The sequence below is a fragment of the Lithobates pipiens genome, unplaced genomic scaffold (genome assembly GCF_037356315.1).
Source record: "Lithobates pipiens isolate NorthernLeopardFrog02 unplaced genomic scaffold, aLitPip1_a1.2 Scaffold_1, whole genome shotgun sequence".
Classification (NCBI taxonomy): Eukaryota; Metazoa; Chordata; class Amphibia; order Anura; family Ranidae; genus Lithobates; species Lithobates pipiens.
The window spans coordinates 46,574,307-46,595,880 of NW_027507685.1; the positions used below are offsets into that span (position 1 = coordinate 46,574,307).

Genomic DNA, 21,574 nt, shown 5'->3' on the forward strand with positions numbered 1-21,574 from the left:
TAACAAAGGTCTTAAAGGCATGAGGACTATCCAGGATCAGGGCCGTCTTTAGTGCAGGGCAAACGGGGCACCTGCCCTGGGCCCAATGTTTGTACGGGGGCCCGCTCTGCTACCCGTGAATTGGGGCCCCAATGAAGGTTTTGCAGAGTGCACAGAGGACACGGGAGGCTGTATTCCCGTGCTAGCCAGCTGAGAGGGGGCGGGGCCGGGAGCTCCACTGACGCTCTGACCCCACCCCCGTGCAGCCTGTATGCTCGGAAACGAGCGGCTGTAGAGAGAGTAGTGATCGGAGTGGGATCGTCACTGGAGCTCCCGGCCCCGCCCACGGACCTCTGTATTCCCCAGCCAGTATAGAGGGGGCGGGGCTGGGAGCTCCACTGACACTCACACTCCGATCACTGGCTCTCACTACAGCCACTCTGTTCCAATTATACAGGCTGCACAGGGCGGGTCAGAGCGTCAGTGGAGCTCCTGGCCCTGGTCCCTCTCAGCTGGCTAGCGCGGGAATACAGCCACCCGTGTCCTCTGTGCACTGTGCAAAACCTTCATCGGGGCCCCAATTCACGGGTAACGGGGCCCCCCTACAAAACATCAGTGGAGCTCCCGGCTGTTGTAGTGAGAGCAGAGAATGGAAGCCCCGCCCACATACCTCTAAATGTATGTAGTGAGTTTGGCTGACCAGCTATGTCCTTGCAGCCATAAAATGCCTGACTGCTTAAACCCTGAGCTGTGTTATTCAACTGTCAAGCTGCGCATTGCTCAAAGTTCTCTGACCATCACCTGTAGCATGTCCGCAGTCTCCGATTGTCTCCTGCAGTATGTACCCAGTCTCCGATTGTCTCCTGCAGTATGTACCCAGTCTCCGATTGTCTCCTGCAGTATGTACCCAGTCTCCGATTGTCTCCTGCAGTATGTACCCAGTCTCCGATTGTCTCCTGCAGTATGTACCCAGTCTCCGATTGTCTCCTGCAGTATGTACCCAGTCTCCGATTGTCTCCTGCAGTATGTACCCAGTCTCCGATTGTCTCCTGCAGTATGTACCCAGTCTCCGATTGTCTCCTGCAGTATGTACCCAGTCTCCGATTGTCTCCTGCAGTATGTACCCAGTCTCCGATTGTCTCCTGCAGTATGTACCCAGTCTCCGATTGTCTCCTGCAGTATGTACCCAGTCTCCGATTGTCTCCTGCAGTATGTACCCAGTCTCCGATTGTCTCCTGCAGTATGTACCCAGTCTCCGATTGTCTCCTGCAGTATGTACCCAGTCTCCGATTGTCTCCTGCAGTATGTACCCAGTCTCCGATTGTCTCCTGCAGTATGTACCCAGTCTCCGATTGTCTCCTGCAGTATGTACCCAGTCTCCGATTGTCTCCTGCAGTATGTACCCAGTCTCCGATTGTCTCCTGCAGTATGTACCCAGTCTCCGATTGTCTCCTGCAGTATGTACCCAGTCTCCGATTGTCTCCTGCAGTATGTACCCAGTCTCCGATTGTCTCCTGCAGTATGTACCCAGTCTCCGATTGTCTCCTGCAGTATGTACCCAGTCTCCGATTGTCTCCTGCAGTATGTACCCAGTCTCCGATTGTCTCCTGCAGTATGTACCCAGTCTCCGATTGTCTCCTGCAGTATGTACCCAGTCTCCGATTGTCTCCTGCAGTATGTACCCAGTCTCCGATTGTCTCCTGCAGTATGTACCCAGTGTCCGATTGTCTCCTGCAGTATGTCCGCAGTCTCCGATTGTCTCCTGCCGTATGTCCGCAGTCTCCGATTGTCTCCTGCCGTATGTCCGCAGTCTCCGATTGTCTCCTGCCGTATGTCCGCAGTCTCCGATTGTCTCCTGCAGTATGTCCGCAGTCTCCGATTGTCTCCTGCAGTATGTCCGCAGTCTCCGATTGTCTCCTGCAGTATGTCCGCAGTCTCCGATTGTCTCCTGCAGTATGTCCGCAGTCTCCGATTGTCTCCTGCAGTATGTCCGCAGTCTCCGATTGTCTCCTGCAGTATGTACCCAGTCTCCGATTGTCTCCTGCAGTATGTACCCAGTCTCCGATTGTCTCCTGCAGTATGTACCCAGTCTCCGATTGTCTCCTGCAGTATGTACCCAGTCTCCGATTGTCTCCTGCAGTATGTACCCAGTCTCCGATTGTCTCCTGCAGTATGTACCCAGTCTCCGATTGTCTCCTGCAGTATGTACCCAGTCTCCGATTGTCTCCTGCAGTATGTACCCAGTCTCCGATTGTCTCCTGCAGTATGTACCCAGTCTCCGATTGTCTCCTGCAGTATGTACCCAGTCTCCGATTGTCTCCTGCAGTATGTACCCAGTCTCCGATTGTCTCCTGCAGTATGTACCCAGTCTCCGATTGTCTCCTGCAGTATGTACCCAGTCTCCGATTGTCTCCTGCAGTATGTACCCAGTCTCCGATTGTCTCCTGCAGTATGTACCCAGTCTCCGATTGTCTCCTGCAGTATGTACCCAGTGTCCGATTGTCTCCTGCAGTATGTACCCAGTCTCCGATTGTCTCCTGCAGTATGTACCCAGTCTCCGATTGTCTCCTGCAGTATGTACCCAGTCTCCGATTGTCTCCTGCAGTATGTACCCAGTCTCCGATTGTCTCCTGCAGTATGTACCCAGTCTCCGATTGTCTCCTGCAGTATGTACCCAGTCTCCGATTGTCTCCTGCAGTATGTACCCAGTCTCCGATTGTCTCCTGCAGTATGTACCCAGTGTCCGATTGTCTCCTGCAGTATGTACCCAGTGTCCGATTGTCTCCTGCAGTATGTCCGCAGTCTCCGATTGTCTCCTGCCGTATGTTCGCAGTCTCCGATTGTCTCCTGCCGTATGTCCGCAGTCTCCGATTGTCTCCTGCCGTATGTCCGCAGTCTCCGATTGTCTCCTGCAGTATGTCCGCAGTCTCCGATTGTCTCCTGCAGTATGTCCGCAGTCTCCGATTGTCTCCTGCAGTATGTCCGCAGTCTCTGATTGTCTCCTGCAGTATGTCCGCAGTCTCTGATTGTCTCCTGCAGTATGTACCCAGTCTCAGATTGTCTCCTGCAGTATGTGCCCAGTCTCCGATTGTCTCCTGCAGTATGTACCCAGTCTCCGATTGTCTCCTGCAGTATGTACCCAGTCTCCGATTGTCTCCTGCAGTATTTACCCAGTCTGATTGTCTAGTGCCGTATGGCCACAGTCTCGGATTGTCTCCTGCCGTATGTCCGCAGTCTCTGAACCTCTCCTGTAATATGTCTGCACTCTCTGACACTCTCCTGTAGTATGTGTATTAATGTGCCCCTTTACTTGCTCAATTATTTAGGATTGCTCCACTACTCAGTGAGAGGTAATGATGTGAAATAACCTGTAGCAACCAATCAGCGAACAGTAGTGATCCGCTAGCAGCCAATCAGTAAGCGGTAATGATGTGCATTAACCTCTAGCAACCAATCGGCAAGCAGAAATTATGTGTTGTAACCTCTAGCAACCAGCCAGCGAGCAGTAAGGATAGGCTGTAATCTCTGGCAAACAATTGCAATCACTGCGTGATGTGCTGCAGTAAACTGATTTTGAGTCTACCCGCTATTTTTTGTATGTCTCAGAATGGAGGGGGGGGGGGGGCAAGAAAATGTTTGCCCAGGGCACAATCAAAATTAATACTGTCATACAGTTATTATAAAAGGCACCAAAGAGTACTCATATGAGGAAAAACGAAATACAGCCTGCATCAGCTAAAGCGCTGTTCACCAGCAAGTGTGACAACATCAGCCACTCAGGCTCTGCCCCAACATGTTTCATTGCTAAAGGAAGTCTTCAGGGGCTAGTAAATCTCCATTGGTGCCTTGAGTCATGGCATATTTTGGTTATTAATTGCACTTTTGTTGATACTGTATATTTAAAGGGGAACTGCAGCAGGTTTAATGTATATACAGATTCTATTGATAAGACACCCCCCAACACACTGATACTTACCTTCACCATGCTTGCCTCATAACCGTTTGTTCAACAAAGTCCTTGGAAACCCCAAGCAGTTCCAGGGATGAAGATTCATGTGGCCATCTTCCCTTCTTTCCACTATGCAGTACTTATAGGGCAGCCAATTACTAGGCCCATGCACAGTTTTGCAGAACACAGGGAAGGAGAGTAAAGTCCCGTACACACTATCAGATTGTCTGCTGAGTTTTTCCTTCAGATTTACCAAAACCATGTAGTAGAAGGGCCTGCCTGATTGCATACACATTGAAACTCCTAAGGTTTGATCTCATATTATATGGTTTTGGTAAATCTGAAGGAAAAACTCAGCAGACAATCTGATAGTGTGTACGGGGCTGAAGCTTCAACAACAGTCCAACATTGAATTACACAAGACTTTCTATTCAGGGCTCAGTTTAGCAACAGGATGACACAGATGGATGGGTAAAAATATCAAAAAGGAGGGGGTGGGCTATCAGGAGAACTTTTCACTTTGCTCTGACATTACATAGAGGAAATATGTTTGCTTGGATTTGTAGCATAGACAAAGAAGGTAGTGGTGATAAAATGAAATTACTGATGTAAAGAGTACAAGCAGAGACTAGATTTGATTACTCACTGCAATTTAGCTGGGTACATAATTCTCAAACAAATCCTGCCCTTTTCACATTGGTTCACCTAGTTACGACATCTCCAATCACCCAATCCCATCATTCCCACAGAAGAAGAAAAAACGACTATGGTTATTATGGGCAGCATAGACTGGCTGAAACAGTCCTGCTCTTAGGTCCTACATTGCAATAACAACAGATACAGCAACAAAAAAGAAAGTTTCTAAACCATCTACTCACCTCAACAATTAAAACATTCTGCAAAAAAAAAAAAAACAGAAAACAAAATTTTTATTATTTCAGTAAACACCAATCCACATTATCTAGTTACATAGTCATGGTACACGTATAAATAAACAATTTTAACTTCCCCATAACTAAGTCACTCTTTGACGAAACGGATGTTGGAAGGGTGGCGTGCTGATGTCATCGCTGTCTAGGACAGGCGTTTGCCAGCTGGCCGGCATTTCTTTATGAGCTTTTAATATTTCTACAAATGTAAGTGCAATATTTTTGCTTATAAAATAAACTGCGTTTTATGGACTTACATTATGGTGAGTTTTCCTTTTTCATTGGGATCGCGATTGCTGCTTACTGGTCTGCCCTTTGAGTTTGGATTGTTTGGCTTGTCCTCATTTTAACCACAGCCAATTCCTGCCTTGAATGTCTGGAGGTTGATTTGACGCCACAGATTTAATACTGCAGGCCCTGTATTGCTTACCCTCTGGTAAGCGCATATGTTGCGTGGTGGAGGTTCACAAGCACTGGTGTTTGTTTGCACAGAAGAATTTGATTAAGTCACCATTTTCACTTCATTCACTGGACTTTTAATATAAATTACTTTATTTCTTTTATTTTAGGATTTATTATTGTTATCACGTATTACACATTTATTTAATCACATGTTCATTCATGAATATGATTTTATATTTATTATGGTGATTTTTTGGTGTTATTTGTCATATACTATGACATTATTTTAGCTTAACTTTATGCGCAGCTATATTCTACACTTATAAATACACAATTTTAAATGTAATCCTATTGTGTATTTTTAAGTGTACCATGACCATGACTATGTAAGGTGATATCGCCCCCTAACATGAATCCAGTAGTGTACTGTTTTGTGCTGCCCTAGGCCTGACTAAACTCGTGCACCCCCTAATGTAAAAACATGACCCACCCCTTCCTTCCAAGGCCACACCCCTTACTGTTTAAGACCCTCCCTGAAATTTTTGAGTGGGGTCACTAGTTCTGTGGGCCTGGGGGGGCAATGGCTTCCCTTAATTTGCATAGATTTCCTCTCACTTCCTGTATGGCTATGGGGCAGGAAGTGAAGGGATATCTCTGCAATGGGACAGGGATGGTAAAAAATAAACTGACAGGGGCTATAACCCTCCCTTATTCTATCCAAAATGAAAAAAAAAAAAAAAAAAAGTGTTGCTTATAGTTCTACTTTAAGCACATATTTATCATCATTTTATGAAGAGGACTAACTAGATATAACCATGCCAATGGTGCAGCAGAAAACAGCACAGCGAGGAAGGTTGGTGATCCAGATGATAGGACAGTCAAAATTAGAATTGCAGCAATCCCCCCCCCCCCCCCCACAGTTGTGGAATGCTGGCCACCCGCATACCGGAAGCAGTGCGGCCGCTAGACTTACTGGCCTCTCAGCCCAGTCCGCCCCATAAAACTGGTGCCACGCTAACAGCGCAAGCCGGTGGGGACTCTTTCCGTGCTGCCCCCCTGCAAAGTGCTGCCCTAGGCCAGGGCCTTGACAGCTTAGGCCAGGATACAGTGTTGCTTGAATCACTGCTACCATGGTAACCCCTTCACATATTCACATAGGTTTGAACGGGGCAGCCTATCCTGAAAGTTAGCGGGTTAACCACTTGCCGAATGGCTCACGCCAATATACATCGGCAAAGTGGCACATTATCACAAGATGTATGGGTACGTCTCCACTTTTAAGAGCCACAGCAGGCACGCAGACGGCGGGGGGCCCGATGCGCGTGAGCGGCAGGCACGAGAACCATAAATAATTTCCCATAGTAGACTCTATAACTTTTGGGCAAACCAAATCAATATAGGCTTATTGTGGGGTTTTTTTTTACCAAAAATATGTACTGATGACGAAATTTGTCTTTTAAAAAAAATTTGGGGGATATTATAGCAAAAAAGTAATACATTTTTTTTTTTTCAAAATGGTTGCTTTTTTTGTTTATAGCGCAAAAAATAAAACACGCAGAGGTGATCGGATACCACCAAAAGAAATCTCTATTTGTGGGGGGAAAAAAAAGGATGTCAATTTTAGTTGGGTACAGCATCGCATGACTGCGCAATTGTCAGTTAAAGCAACACAGTGCCACATCGCAAAAAAATGGCCTGGTCATTAAGGGGGCAAATCTTCTGGTAAGTGGTTAATAGAGCAAGAGTGCAATTTTGATAGCTGTCTACTAGGTGGCTACATGCAACGTACCATAGACTGTGCACACTAACATCACTCTCGATTAACTCTCTAGCTTCAGAGACACCGGAAATTATGTAATAACAAAAACAAGAAAATGATGTCAACTCGACCGGAAGTACAGGAGGAAAGCAAATAAACCCGCACTTCTGACTTCCCGGCCCTAGTAAATGGTGCGTGCTTCAGAAGAGAGCAGCAGCGCCATTTTAGTTGGCACCCCAAAAGCATTTTTTGAGATGAATAGAAGATGTACTAAAAGGTCAGTAGATGAACACCTCCCCCTCATTAGGTTGTGTACACCTAGGCTAATGACTTGAGGTATAAAGGTTGGTGTAAAATGATCCATACACTTTTTGGCTCTGAAGAAGAGGGCTCGAGCCTTGAAATGCATAAGCCTTTGGATGCTACAAGGGCTTCCCATACCACTGAGTACTGGAGGTAGACTCGTCTGTCTCCTTTTACATGCCTATGCTTGTCATGCATTTGTAAGTAGAATAACTTTTATGATTTAAAATAAAATTGTTACATTGTTAATGCACAAGGTCGGTGCACCCTCTCTTGTTTCTAGTGTTTACAAGGACAATCCGTGGTTGCAGGAAAGAAATTGAATCAGTGTATGGCCAGCCTTAGGCTTGGAAGGGCACAGACACAGGTAAGGCAAGGCCAAGTTCAGATTCCACGGTAGCAGCGGAGAACACAGAGGGGGTACCACATGTGGAACTCCTTGGATGAAGGTACAATTTAAGGAGTGGCCAAGGTACACTGAAAGAAGATTGCAAGGGCAGAACCCTGGCCCTTAATACTCAAGGCAAGCGGTTACCTAATGCGCTATTAGAGAAAGACCAAAACCCAAGCCAACAAGAAGGATGGATATATACACCTATAGACTTGTACCATGAGATAAAAGATTTCCAAGTGCGATGATAAATCTTTGAGAGGTAAACTTACGTCCCTTATACATGGCAGGCAGCACCGAACCCCTTGTCTCCTAGAACCTGACTTTCAATATAGTAACTGAAAAGATCTTCTCTTGGGACAGAGGACCTTCCCAAAGAGGCAGTTGCCAGAGAGCGCTGGCGCAGGAGGGTCAACAAGGCCATCGGGAGTCACCAGAATGACCGAAATCCCTTGGGCCTCTATCCTGCACAGCAGGGGAAAAGTAGGTCGACAGGAGGAAACCCATAAATAAAACGATAATGGCCCCAAGGCACCACCAGAGCGTCCGTCACTTCCGCCAGGGGATCCCTTGCTCTCGCCATAAACTTAAACGCTTTTCTGTTGAGGAGGGAAAATAGAAGATTTACGTCAGTGGTTCCCCACTGCAGACAGACCTAATAAAACATGTCTGGGTGCAGAGAAACCTCTCCCTGATCCAACATCTAAACAGCCTCTAAACATCTAGTTTAGAGGCATTTAGTTTACAGGCGTTTTTCATTTTTTGGCTATTCTAGGAAAATTTTAAAAAGCTTCTAAAACGCAAACACGGCAAAACGCCGCATGCAAACGTGGCAAAATAGACGTTTTAAAACATGGGTTACCATCTGTCAAGTTAAACCGTTCAGGAGAGGTTGTAAAAACCTCCCGTGTACATGAAGCCTTAGAAAGCAACCCCTAGGGACACATTTAACCCTCCAATTGCCCCTGATGTTAACCTCTTCCCTGTCAGTGTCATTTGTACAGGGGCAGTGCATTTTAATTTTTTTTTATTTTTTAGCACTGATCACTGTATTGGTGTCACTGGTCCCTAAAAAGTGTCAGATTTGTCCGCTGCTGATTGCTGCCATTACTAGTAGAAAAAAAATTTCATATATATTTTTATCTCCCATAGTTTGTAGATGCTATAACATTTGCACAAACCAATCAATATACGCTTATTTGGATTTGTTTTGTTTTTTTTTTTACCAAAAAGATGTACCGTATTTATCGGCGTATAACACACGCCAGCATATAACACGCACGCCAAGTTTAGGAGGGAATTTAAAAGAAAAAACTTTTAGGAGGGAATTTAAGGAAAAAAAAACTTACATTTAAATGCCTGTCAATGCAGCCATGTCAGTGTCATTTGCAGCCTTGCATTTAGCCTCGTCAGTCATTTGCAGTCTTGCATTTAGCCTTGTCAGTCATTTGCAGTCTTGTCTGTGTGTTTGCCATTTAAAAATGGTGCCGCCGAGATACAGAGCGGATGTCCTGTGTATTTCGGCAGCGCTCGGTAGTTCTCGGCGGCTATTCTTGGCCGCCGAGAACGGCCAAAAATACCCGGAAGCCGCCGAGAACGACAGAAAGGCTTACAAACAGCGGGGGATCGGCGTATAACACGCACCCCCGATTTCCCCCTGATTTTAGGGGGAAAAGGGTGCGTGTTATACGCCAATAAATACAGTAGATGTATTTGATTTTTTACTTTTTTTTATTGAGCATGTTTGGTAGCAAAATATATATATATTTTTTTGACTGTAGAAGTGCTTAAATACCACCAAAAGAAAGCTCTATTTGTGGGAAAAAAAGGACAATTTTATTTGGGTACAACATCGCACGACCGCACAATTGTCAGTTTAAGCAACGCAGTGCCGTATAGCAAAAAATGGCCTGTAATGAAGGGGGTAAACCCTTCCGGGGCTAAAGTGGTTAAATTACAAATTGCACAGTCATGCAACCCGGTACCCATATGACATTTTTATTTTTTTGGAGACAGATTTTTTTTTTGGTGGTATTTAAACACCACTGTTTTTTTTTTTTTTTTTTGCTAAACGAAAAATAGACAGAAAAAACACCATTCTTCATCTCCGTTATAAAATGTGGCAAATAAATAATTTTTCTTATTCACTGATGTGCACCGATGGGGCTGTACCGATTATCAATGTAAATGTCCCCTGAAACTGGAAAGCTGGTCATTGGCTTTCCTTTCCTTTAGACACTGACAGCGCTGAGGAAAGGAAATGCAGATAACCGGCATTTGTTTAAATGTGATCAGCCGTGATTGGACACAGCTGATCACATGGTCATCAGCCCTTTCCCCTGATTGGTGATGAGCTGTGTCCGAGGGAAACCGATAGTCATCATTCACTGTGCTGTGCAACCCTTGGTTGTGCACGAGCGGCACAATGGAAAGGACATCATACGACGACGTCCGGTCAGTATGGTAAAGCCACCACCTGCCCATCATTCTGCTATAGGCTGGGCGGGAAGGTGTTAAAAGATCAGGTAATATATTAGTGGCCCACAAAAATTTTATGGAAGAACTATGTTGGCTGCCACTTCTGCCTTTTGTAAAATGTTTGGTGCCTGGGTGTCTAGCTAGCGATGGTTGGAGTCACCGACCCAAAACAAATATGCAACCAATGACAGTAGAAGCCTGATCTACCTACATGTTCCGGGTCAAGAAAGTACTTCTGGCATTGGATTAGGATTTTGGCCAGGAACCCAGCATTATCATATGACTTGTCAATAACAGCCTGTGTTTTTCTGTCATGAAAGATTTCCTTTAAAAGGAGAACTCTAGTTTTAACTTCTCTGGCTTCAATACTTTCTGGATCATTGACCTGGACCAAAACATGTCAGAATGAAGTAATCTGCATTCTTGTTCCAGTTGAGCAACGCAAAATGGAAGCCAGGAAACCAGCATTTTCATGAAAGGAGATGAGCCTTTATGTCAGTATAGAAGATAGTATAGAATAGGCAGTTCAGAGTAGCTGATGTGCTGCGTAATACAAACCTTGCCTGTCAATGTGGAAAGATCATCTCCTCCTATAACTTTTATGTCACCCGTAGATTGATCATTCTAGAAACAAGAGAAAGACAGCAATGTCAACACACCATTAGACAATACCTAAATGCAGAAAAAAAAAAAAAAATAGGATTTTTGCACTCACCGTAAAATCTTTTTCTCTGAAGTTCATTGGCGGACACAGCTCCAGTAATCTTGACCATAGGGTTATTATTCCACCTTCAGGAGAGGACTAGGCATAACATGTAATACATGGGAAACACAACAGAGCTGTACAGTTCCACCCAGGGGGCAGGTAATAACCCCTCAGTCTGCTTCCTGCAGCTCAATAAGTCAACAAGCAGTATAACGTAAACCAATAGGAGGGGAGGGTGCTGTGTCCGTCAATGAACTTCAGAGAAAAGGATTTTAGGATTTTTGTACTCACCATAAAATCCTTTTCTCTGAAGTTCATTGACGGACACAGCTCCAGTAATCTTGCCCGTAGGGACCTCCCCAAGCAGTGTCATAACAAGGGGTGGAAACAGCAACATAACTTCACCCACAACCAGAGGTGCTCCCTAACGGGGGAGTCACCATTTGAACCAACCGCATCAGAACTTGCGGTCAACATATGCAGCAGAGTGTATTAACATTCAAAAAGGTACCTTTCTCTCAATAGAAGAAAGAGTGTAAAATTGCAACTGCAATTACACGGCTGCCTGCAAGACTTTGCGGCCAAAGCAGGCATCAGAAGATGCGCTTACATCAACTTTGTAGAACTTTGTAAAAGTGTGAATGGACGACCAAGTCACCGCCTTACACACTTGAGCAACTGACGCTTGATGTCAGAATGCCCAAGAGGTCTCAATTGCCCTGGTGGAATGGGCCGTCACAGGAAAGGGGGGCACCTGCCCCTTCATGGCATAAGCCTGGACCACGATCTGTCTGATCCACCTGGAAATGGTGGACAACGAGACTGCTAGTCCTTTTTGTTTCGGACCAGCTACCGAAACAAAGAGAATCTGACTTCCGGAAGGGAGCCGTGGCAGACAGATATAGCTTTAGAGCCGAAACCACCTTCGGTAGAAAAGAAGGTTGTGGACGCAACACCACCTTATCGTTGTGGATAACTAGATAGGGTGACTCGCAAGACAAGGCCGCCAGTTCCGAAATCCCCCTGGCCAATGTAATGGCCACTAGAAAGACCGCTTTCTGAGAGAGTGTTAAAGGGTGTTCCCTGATGTTCTCAAATGGTGGTTTCTGAAGCGCCGATAACACCAGGCTCAGATCCCACGGAGTTAAGGGTGGACTACACGCCGGACCCCTTGTACAAAAGGTGCTCACTAGAGAGTGAGATGCCAGGGGACGTTGGAAAAAGACAGCCAAGGCCGATATCTGTCCCTTGATGGTGCTCAAGGCCAGTTTCTGGTCCACTCCTCGCTGTAGGAACAGCAGGATACTGGAAACTGAATAAGTGCGCGGACGCCACCCCATCTCCTCACACATGGAAAAACAAGCCTTCCACTTACCATGGTATATCTTCTGAGAAGATTTGTGCCCTCAACATAGTGGAAATCACAGAGTCAGACAGACCTCCGTTCCTTAGCACCTGGCTTTCAATAGCCATGCCATTAAAACCTGTGACGGTAAAGCAGGATGGAGAATCGGACCTTGTGACAGCAGGTCTTCTCGCATCGGTAACCGCCAAGGAGCGTCCACCGCCAGGCGTACTAGGTCGGCGTACCAAGGGCGCCAGGGCCAATCAGTATCACTGGAATCCCCTCAAGCTCCACTTTCCGGAGCAGACGTGGTAACAGTTTTAGCGGAGGAAAGGCATAAATCAGTCAGTACTGCTCCCTTGGAGCCACCAACGAATCTGACGAGTCCGCCCAGGGATCTCTTGTCCGGGACATGAACCTCCGCACCTTTCGGTTGAGCCGAGAGGCCAGGAGATCCACATCTGGTGTGCCCCACCACAGGCAAAGAAGCCTGAACACCTCCTGATGCAGTGACCACTCTCCTGGGTCCAGCATCTGGCAACTTAGATAGTCCGCCTGACAGTTTTCTACTCCCGGGATGTATATGGCCAACAGGGCCTGTGCGTGCCGCTCTGCCCACAGAAGGATGTGAACGACCTCCCGTGCGGCAGCCGAGCTCCTTTTTCCTCCTTGATGGTTGACATATGCCACCACCGTGGAGTTGTCTGACTGGATCCCGATCGGACGCCCTCGTAGTCTCATCAACCATGTGGAGAGGCATAGCCTGATCGCTCGAAGTTTGAGCACATTGATCGGCAATTGGGATTCCTCCCGCGACCAGAGGCACTGAGCCAATTGTACTCCCAGTACTACACCCCAGCCGGTCAGGCTGGCGTCCGTTGTGATCATTGTCCAATGAAGAGGTACGAGCGATTTCCTGGGCCGAAGGGCCGGAGATCTCTGTCACCAGAGAAGAGAGTCCCTGACTAACTGGCTCACCTGAATCTGCCGATCCAGGGATAACAGAGATTTGTCCCATTTTGCTAATATCTCCTTCTGCAAGACCCTGGTGTGAAATTGGGTGTACAGTAATGCCTCGAAGGAGGCCACCATGAGGCCCAGGACTCGCATGCAGAAGCGCAGCGACAACCACCTGCGGTTCATCAACAGCATCACCGCAGCTCTGAGCATCTGCAGTTTGTCTGCAGGGAGAAACACTCTCGCTTCCAGAGTCCAGCAGTAAGCCTAGGTACTCCAGGCATAGAGTCGGCACAAGAACCGACTTTTTGAGGCTCAACACCCACAAATTCCTGCAGGGTTTGCATGGTGATCACCACATCCTCCCTTAATTCTGAGGCGGAAGCTGCTCTCAGGAGATTGTCTAGCTAACCCACGATTGTGATCCCACGTTGTCGCAACAACGCTAAAATTGGAGCCACTACCTTGGTAAAGACTCGGGGTGCTGAAGCCAAGCCAAAAAGGGGAGAGCCACAAACTGGTAGGGGTCTTCCCCTACTTTAAATCTCAGAAACCTGTGATGCCTGAGGCATATGGGTATATGCAAGTACGCATCCTGGATGTCCAAAGACACCAGGGAGTCCCCACTGATATAGTGCAGCCACTACGGAGCGAACAGGGGCCATTTTTTTACCACCTTTGCTCCCGCACACCGCCTTCACCCTGGCAACGAAGGACCGCCGACAAAGAGTCCAAAGGCACTGCACTGTTTGCAGATGAGCCGGTTGCAATTGCAGGGAGGTCTGGGGAAGAAACACCAGTTCCTGATGCCATGCTGACCCACCCTGTCTGCCACCCTTGGGGTTCTCAATCCCACCCTCCTGGCTGCTGCAGACTGAGGGGCCCCCACCGCAGGACTCACCACCCTGACCGAGCGCTGCACCATGCTTTCACGGGTACCTGTGTCCAGTGTCAGCTCCCAGGTGTCCAAAAAAAACTGCGCTGTTCTGAGGTACAGGAACCAGCGCTGAGGATAAAAAAACACGCTGAGGCTACAAAATAAATGGCCGCCAGGTGCCCTGTATAGAGGCCGCCAACCATGCTTCTCACAGAGACTCACAGAAAATGGCAGACAAACAACTGTACACAGTGAATGTACATAGATAATGGCAGCAGACAGCGCTATGGCGGCAGCACGTGCAGAGCCCACAGACACCAGTAGAGAGATCACAGACAGCCCAGGGACACAGACAGCCAGCACAGCCCCCAGTCAAGGATTAGAGGCCCCCGGAGGACCCCTGGCTCAGGTAAACACACCGCTCAACAGCCCAGTCATGCAGCATCCCTCGAGGGGGGTGGGGTAAAATAGGGACAGGGAGAGAAGAAAGGGAGAAGAGGGACCCCCTAATCGACCTCCCAGGGAAAACCCAGCTGCTCAATCCCTCCGAGGCAGGAAGAACTGTACTTACCATTCCGAAGAGCTGGGAGGCATCCCATCACAGACCCACACCCGAGCAGTACTGGCTGCGGGCCATGGCACACCGACAAAGACATCTGTTTTTTTTTTTTTATTAATTTCATAATCTTTATTCATTTTCAACATTCTTTTACATAATAAAAGCAAGAAAAACATTCTCTATAGCATGTGTAGCACTTATTTCACCTTTACAAATACAGTAATACTTTAGTGAGTAATAAAAACCTTTAGAAAACATTCCTATCCATGATGTGTCAATATTTCTTCTATGTAACCCCTCTTTTCACTCATTGCTCATATATTCCTCCTTCCCCTCCTACTTCCTCTCTCTCTACCCAGCTTTCACCTCTCCCATACCTCATTCTGGGTATCTCATTCTATCCAGCCAGGGTTTCCACATCTTTTTAAATTCTTTAAAATTTCCTCTCCTCAAATATATCACCCTCTCCTTCCATATTGTCTCCATAATTGCTATCTGCCAGTCCGCTACTGAAGGGGCATTTTTTGCTTGCCACCTTTGAGCTAACAATTTTCTTGCCTGAAACAGACATCTCAGTATTGCTTTATTGGTATGTCGCGATCTCCCTATTGCTTCACCCAGGCCCAGCACACATATCCTGGGATCCCCCCTGATCGTTACACCAAATGTTTCATTCAAGGTGGTAACAATCTCTGACCAGTAGCGAAACAATTTTGGGCATCGCCAGAACATGTGAGCTAGGTCTCCAGACTCTTGACATCTAGGGCACTTATCATCTGCTCTACGTCCGAAACTAAACAGTCTTTTTGGTGTATAATAGGCCCTATGCAGCAGCATTAAGTGTGACATCTTCTGGGCAGGCGAAACTGAGATTGAGTAACCATCCTCCAGTATTTTCCTCCACTGTTCATCCGTAAATATTCCCAACTCCTCCTCCCATTTCCTTCTGCATTTGAACCCTTCTGGGCTTCCTATACTTCCTTCACATATAACTGGATATACATCCGCTATAAATCCTTTTGTCCTCACTGGGGCATTTAATCTGCTAAAAATAGGGGAGTTATTCCACACAGGACCTTGCCTATTAAATTGTTTCCCTAGGGCATGTCTAATTTGAAGGTATTTATAAAATGATTGTTTTGATATATCAAACTCTGATCTTAAAGCGCTAAATGTTTTTAATATTTTCCCTGTATATAACTGGGCCAACTTATCTATCCCTTTGACTTCCCAATCTTTATATACCCCTATTTCTTCCATTTCCTGCAGGTTCCGGTTGTCCCACAATGGGGTGTACTGAGTTAAGCCTCCCAGGCCTTTAATCGCCTTAACTGCCTTCCACACCTTTACTACTAATTTTATTGTGGGTATTTTTTTTTGGGGAAATGAGTTTGCCTCCAGAGCTTCTACCATATTCTTATGGGGTGTCTCCATTAATATTAAGGCCCTATTAATTCCTCCACCCATCTCCTCACTCATGTCCAAGTGTTGTAATTGAGCAGCTAAAAAGTAGCTCCTTGGATGTGGAACTGCCATTCCACCTTTTCTTGTAGGTGATTGCAAAGTTTGTAGAGCTATCCTGGATACTCCCCCTTTCCATATAAGTTCTCGGAATAGTACCTCTATTTTCCTAAACCACATTATGTCTACCCAAATCGGGGAGTTATGTAACACATACAATAACTGAGGCATCCATACCATTTTAATCAAGTTACATCTCCCTGCATTCGATAATGGGAGTCTTTTCCAGATTTCGATTTTCTTCTTGAATTTAGCTATTAATGGAACCAAATTATCATTTATATATTTATTAGGATCTCTTTGTATGTGTATCCCCAGGTATTTCATGCGCTCCACAACTTCCAGCTGCGCGCCTGTCCCTGGGCTTTGGGCCCTACTTTTATCCAATGGCATAAGAACTGATTTTTCCCAGTTTATCTCCAGGCCTGAGAACCTCCCGAAATCTGTAATAAGTTTCATCCCTTGTCTGAGGGACTGCTCTGTGTCCCCCAGAAAAAGGAGAATATCGTCCGCATATAGCGCTATCCTCTCTTCCCTCGTCCTCCTTTGAAAACCGACCATATTCCTACTAGATCTAATTGCAATAGCTAAGGGTTCTATTGCCAGGGCAAAGATCAGGGGTGACAGAGGGCACCCCTGTCTTGTCCCCCTCTCTAGGAAAATCCTATCTGAATATTCATTATTGACCCTAATTCTAGCACTAGGGCCGTTGTACAGAGTTTTTACCCATGCAATAAAATTAGGGCCAAACCCAAATTCCCCCAGTACCCGCCAGATATAGGGCCATTCTAAACTATCAAAGGCTTTGATTACATCTAAAGCCATTATTGCCTCATTACCATCATTCTCTATAGGTACCTGCATATTAAGATATAATCTTCTTATGTTCGTACTTGTAGTTCTACCTGGGATAAAACCGGTTTGGTCGGGATGTATCAGCCTGGAAATAATTTTATTCAATCTAATGGCTAATACTTTGGCCAATATTTTAGTGTCCGCACAGAGAAGGGAGATAGGTCGATAGGACTGAGTTTCCAATGGGTCCTTCCCTTCCTTGTGTAAGACTATTATTGTTGCCTCCGTCATTGACGTCGGCAATCTCCCCTCCTTTTTTGCCCAATTAAATACTTTAAGGAGCTCTGGAAGCAATATTTTACTGTAGTATTTATAAGTTTCCACAGGAAGACCATCTGGTCCTGGGGATTTCTTATTGGCCATTTCTGCTACTGCGCACTGAATTTCCTCTATTGTTAATGGGGCTTCCATTATCTCACTCTCCTCCTTTGTTAGGGACGGCATTTTGATATTCGAAAAGAACCTATCCATATCCATAGAATACCCTAAAGGTATCAGTAATCACTGAGCTCTGTGCTGATATTTCTCCATTCTCAGTCCTTATCACTGGGACAGTGGATGGCGAGGAGTTGCTTCTTACAATCTGTGCCAACATCTTTCCTACTTTTTCCCCTTCCCCATATTCCACTTGTTTCTGGAACAATCTTTTATTCTCTATTTTCCTAGTAACCACTACCTTATGTTCCTGTTGTTTCTCTAACCATATTTTTTTTTTCTCTGGGGTAGGGTTTTCTATATATGCTCTCTCTGCTATTACTAAATCCCTTTTGACCCTATTCTCACATTCATTAGATGTTTTCTTAACATTCGCTACCTGTTGAATGAGAATACCCCTAAGATAGGCCTTCAATGCGTCCCATATTACTCCTACTTCTGCAGACCCACTGTTAAACTCCATAAACTCTGCCACTCTACACAGCACCCTCTCGGGGTCTCCTATTAACTCAAACCACACTGGATTCATATTCCATACTCTTGGGGGCTTTATCCCCCCTAGATTTATCGATACTGTCACGAGCGAGTGATCTGACACCCCTCTAGGTTGATAAACTATTTCCCTTACTACACGGCTCGCCTCCTCATTCCCAAGGACTAAATCTATCCTTGAGAGTGAGGAGTATGAGCTAGAGAAACATGAGTATTGCAACTGGTCCGGGTTGCGCATTCTCCATATATCAGACAGGCCCCCCTCCAGCAAAAATCGAGACAGCCGGGTCTCAGCCTCCGTTTGCATATATATTCCTGGCGGAAACCTATCCTGGCTTTTATTTATAACCTCATTAAAGTCTCCCATTACTATAACAGGAATCCCCGATTTGTCCGCTATAAATTCCATCAAACAATATAAAACTTCCATTTTAAATGGAGGGGGAATGTAAACATTTGCAAAAACGTACTCCTGATTTTCAATTACACAGTGTAAAAAAATAAACCGCCCTTCTTTATCTATATTGATCTGCCGACAGGAGAATGCCACCTCACTACTTACCAGCACAGCCACTCCCCTCGAATAAGAGGTGTGGACTGAATGGTACTGGACTTGAAATTTCCTACTCTGACTTTTTGATATGGTTTCTTTAATTAGGTGCGTCTCCTGTAGGCAGATCAATCCTACCCTACACCTTTCCAGGGCGTCAAACACTACTGCTCTTTTTACAGAAGCTCCCAGCCCTCGGACATTCCAAGAGCCAATATTCAAAACTCTAGACTGCATGACTCTAGGAAGTGCGGAAAAAGAGTAAAGAAGAGCGAAAAAGGAATAAAACCTGGAGGCACAAAATTAGCATTTAAATTCTCTGACTTCCCTGACGATGAGCAGAAATAATCCCTGCTTCTCTCCCTATAGTTCATGCCGAGGAGGAGAATGCAAGGGGGGGATGTAAAAAGGAAAGTGCAATCCCACTTAGTGAGTATTTTGATAAAATTATACAATCTTTTATACTTCGTGGTGTAATCCCTTCCCAATCTCCTCTTGTGAGCATGAGATCCAAACCTTCTATCTATACACACCATTACCCCGTGTTTACTCATTACTTTTAAATTATCATCTATAACTGTGCAAATATTACCCTTTTCCTTTTCCTGAATTTTATATGTTCCCATTTTCCCTGTTCCCTCCCCCCTACCCTCTCCATACCTATCAAGGTTACCCCTAGGGGCTTTTTCCGTGACCACTACACTCCCACATACACCCACATGCACCCCCCACCCCCCTCCTTCTCTCATGCTTCCGTCCCCACCCACCTCCCACCCCCCCCTAATACTCAACAACCTCCCCCTTTGACCCTCCCCTTTCTCATACATAAATTCTTACTATACTGTGTGTCATTCTCTACACCCTGACTTCAGGTATATCATCTTCCCTTTCTTCATTTACAGTGCACCCGTTACACCCCCCCTTCGCTGATCTTCCCCTCTCCCGGAAAAAAAAAAAAAAGAGGGAGGGAAAAAAACAAAAAAAAACAAAGGGGAAAGAATGAATGAAAAAGGGGGTCATACACATACATATATGAAAAAGAAAAGCACATCACTTCTTCAATAACTGATCTCCCTTCTCCTGCATCCATGCTTCTACCCTTGCCGGAGTGTCAAAAAATAAGGTCTCTCCTAGTGCTACTACCCGTAACTTTGACGGATAGAGCAAAGCATATGTAACGTCCAATTTTTTAAGTCTGCGCTTGACCTCTATAAACTCTGCTCTGCGCTTCTGCAGATCAGGGGAAAAGTCAGAGTAAAACGAAATTTTAGCGCCCTTATAGATGACACTCCCCATCTCCCGGGCCCTCCGGAGCAACACAACCTTATCCCGGAAATTCAAAAATTTAATTAATACAGATCTAGGCTGACCCCCCCCCGGTGCATGATTCTAAGCGGAACTCTGTGTGCCCTTTCTATAGAAAATTGTTGGGAGAAAGTCTCTCTGCCAAACACTTCAACCAGCCATTTTTCCAGAAATTCAGCCGTGTCAGAGCCTTCACACTTCTCGGGGAGGCCTACCAGTCTTATATTGTCCCTGCGAAGTCTGTTTTCCAATTCATCCAATTTCCCTTCATATTTACCCATCTGTATTTTTAAATCTTTGACCTCTTGGTTTAATGGATACACCTCATCTTCAATCTGAGAAATTCTACCTTCTGCTGCTGTTAATCTGTCAACCGTTAACTGAAGTTCCTGCCGTATAAAGGCCAGCTCTTCTTTAATACTTCTTGTTTGATCACATAGCTCTAATAATGACTGTTTACAAACATTAACAGCCCCAAGGACCTCCTTCAGCGTCGGCTCTTCTTCACCATTACGGGTATCTGCATGGGATTTATCACCGATCTTCCAGTTGCTCCCACATTTTTATTATTTATATGTTTTACGCCTGCTTGTGTCAGCTGCCCTTGACTCTTTCTGTCCGTTGGGGGTTTCACTTGACTCCCTTGCCCCCCCTTAGTTGGCGTGTTGTCGGGGGTATGAGCATGGGCATATTTTTCCAACTTGGCCGCTGCAGCTATCCCAGCTGTTGCTGCCGTGGGCTGGGGGTCTTTTTCTTTGTCCTTAGCTGATCTCAGTGATTGTGCCCCCACATTTTCCTGCCTGACATGCTCCTCCCCTCTCCTCCGTGCAGACATCGCTCAGATCCGCAGGTGTCCCGCAAAAAAAAAAAAAAAAAAATTGAAATGGGGGGTAAATTTCCCTGGGCCAGGGCAAAAAATAATTTCTCTTTTTTTTTTTCTTTTCTTTTCCCCCAGTCAGTTTGAGCTACTCCACAGTTGCTCCAGGACTTGAAAGTGAACCAGTCCCTTATTTATAAAAGGCAGGCGGCAGCTAGGTTTCCAATATATATAAATATTACTTTCTTATTGTAACACTTTTTCCAAGGGTGATACAGCATTCCCAGCAACTCAACTCTTACTTCTCCTTTAGTTCAACTCAGAAAAGGGGGCAATGGTGGGGGGAACTGACATAAAGAAAAATGTCTCTCCACAGTCCATGCATAATACAATAACTATGCCTTTAAATATCTTCGCTGTACCTGGCAATGGCTGTGATCCTTCCCCAGACTCAATGCTGTGGCTCCACTCCCGAACGGGTCTCGCGGGACTTCACCTCCAGGAGCTGGGAGTCCTCTCCTCCGTACTCCGTCCTCCACACACCGTCACCGGAGTACTCGAGAGACCCCACCGCTCCGCCGCAATCCTCCTCTCGCCGGGCACCACACTCCACTGGGCTCCACAGATCCCCCAGGTACACCAAGCCCGTCTATGCTTCTCCGCTGGGGAAATCGAGTAGGGGTGTCACGGGCGCCGCTGATTCAAGCTTACATCAGCGCGCAGAGAGCACACACCTCTCTCACTCCTCACACCACGCTACCGCTGCCATCACCATCCGGTCACGCCCCCCAACAAAGACATCTGTAGTCTGGTCATATGTATGCCCCGGAGCATTGCGCTCACCGGCCACCCCTGGAGCCTAAGGGGCACATTGTGGCCGACACAGTGTTTAGCTAGGGTCTGCACACGCTGGATGGCCAGGCTGGGGAGACTACAAGGACCTGTATTATACAGCCTGTCACCCA

The 21,574-nt window shown here is 46.2% G+C and overlaps 1 protein-coding gene across 2 annotated transcripts in view; it reads right to left on the reverse strand.

Annotated features, from left to right (window-relative positions):
• The window catches only part of HPRT1 (hypoxanthine phosphoribosyltransferase 1), a 117,460-nt gene that overhangs the window by 43,964 nt on the left and 51,922 nt on the right, over positions 1–21,574 (reverse strand). The window contains exons 4-5 of one of the 2 annotated variants that reach the window (XM_077492535.1): positions 10,749–10,814; positions 4,807–4,824 (exon numbers count right to left, since the gene is read on the reverse strand). In XM_077492535.1, coding sequence (XP_077348661.1) covers positions 4,807–4,824; positions 10,749–10,814 — 84 coding nt within the window. The remainder of the gene's footprint in view (positions 1–4,806; positions 4,825–10,748; positions 10,815–21,574) is intronic. The other variant, XM_077492611.1, reaches the window with a different exon arrangement.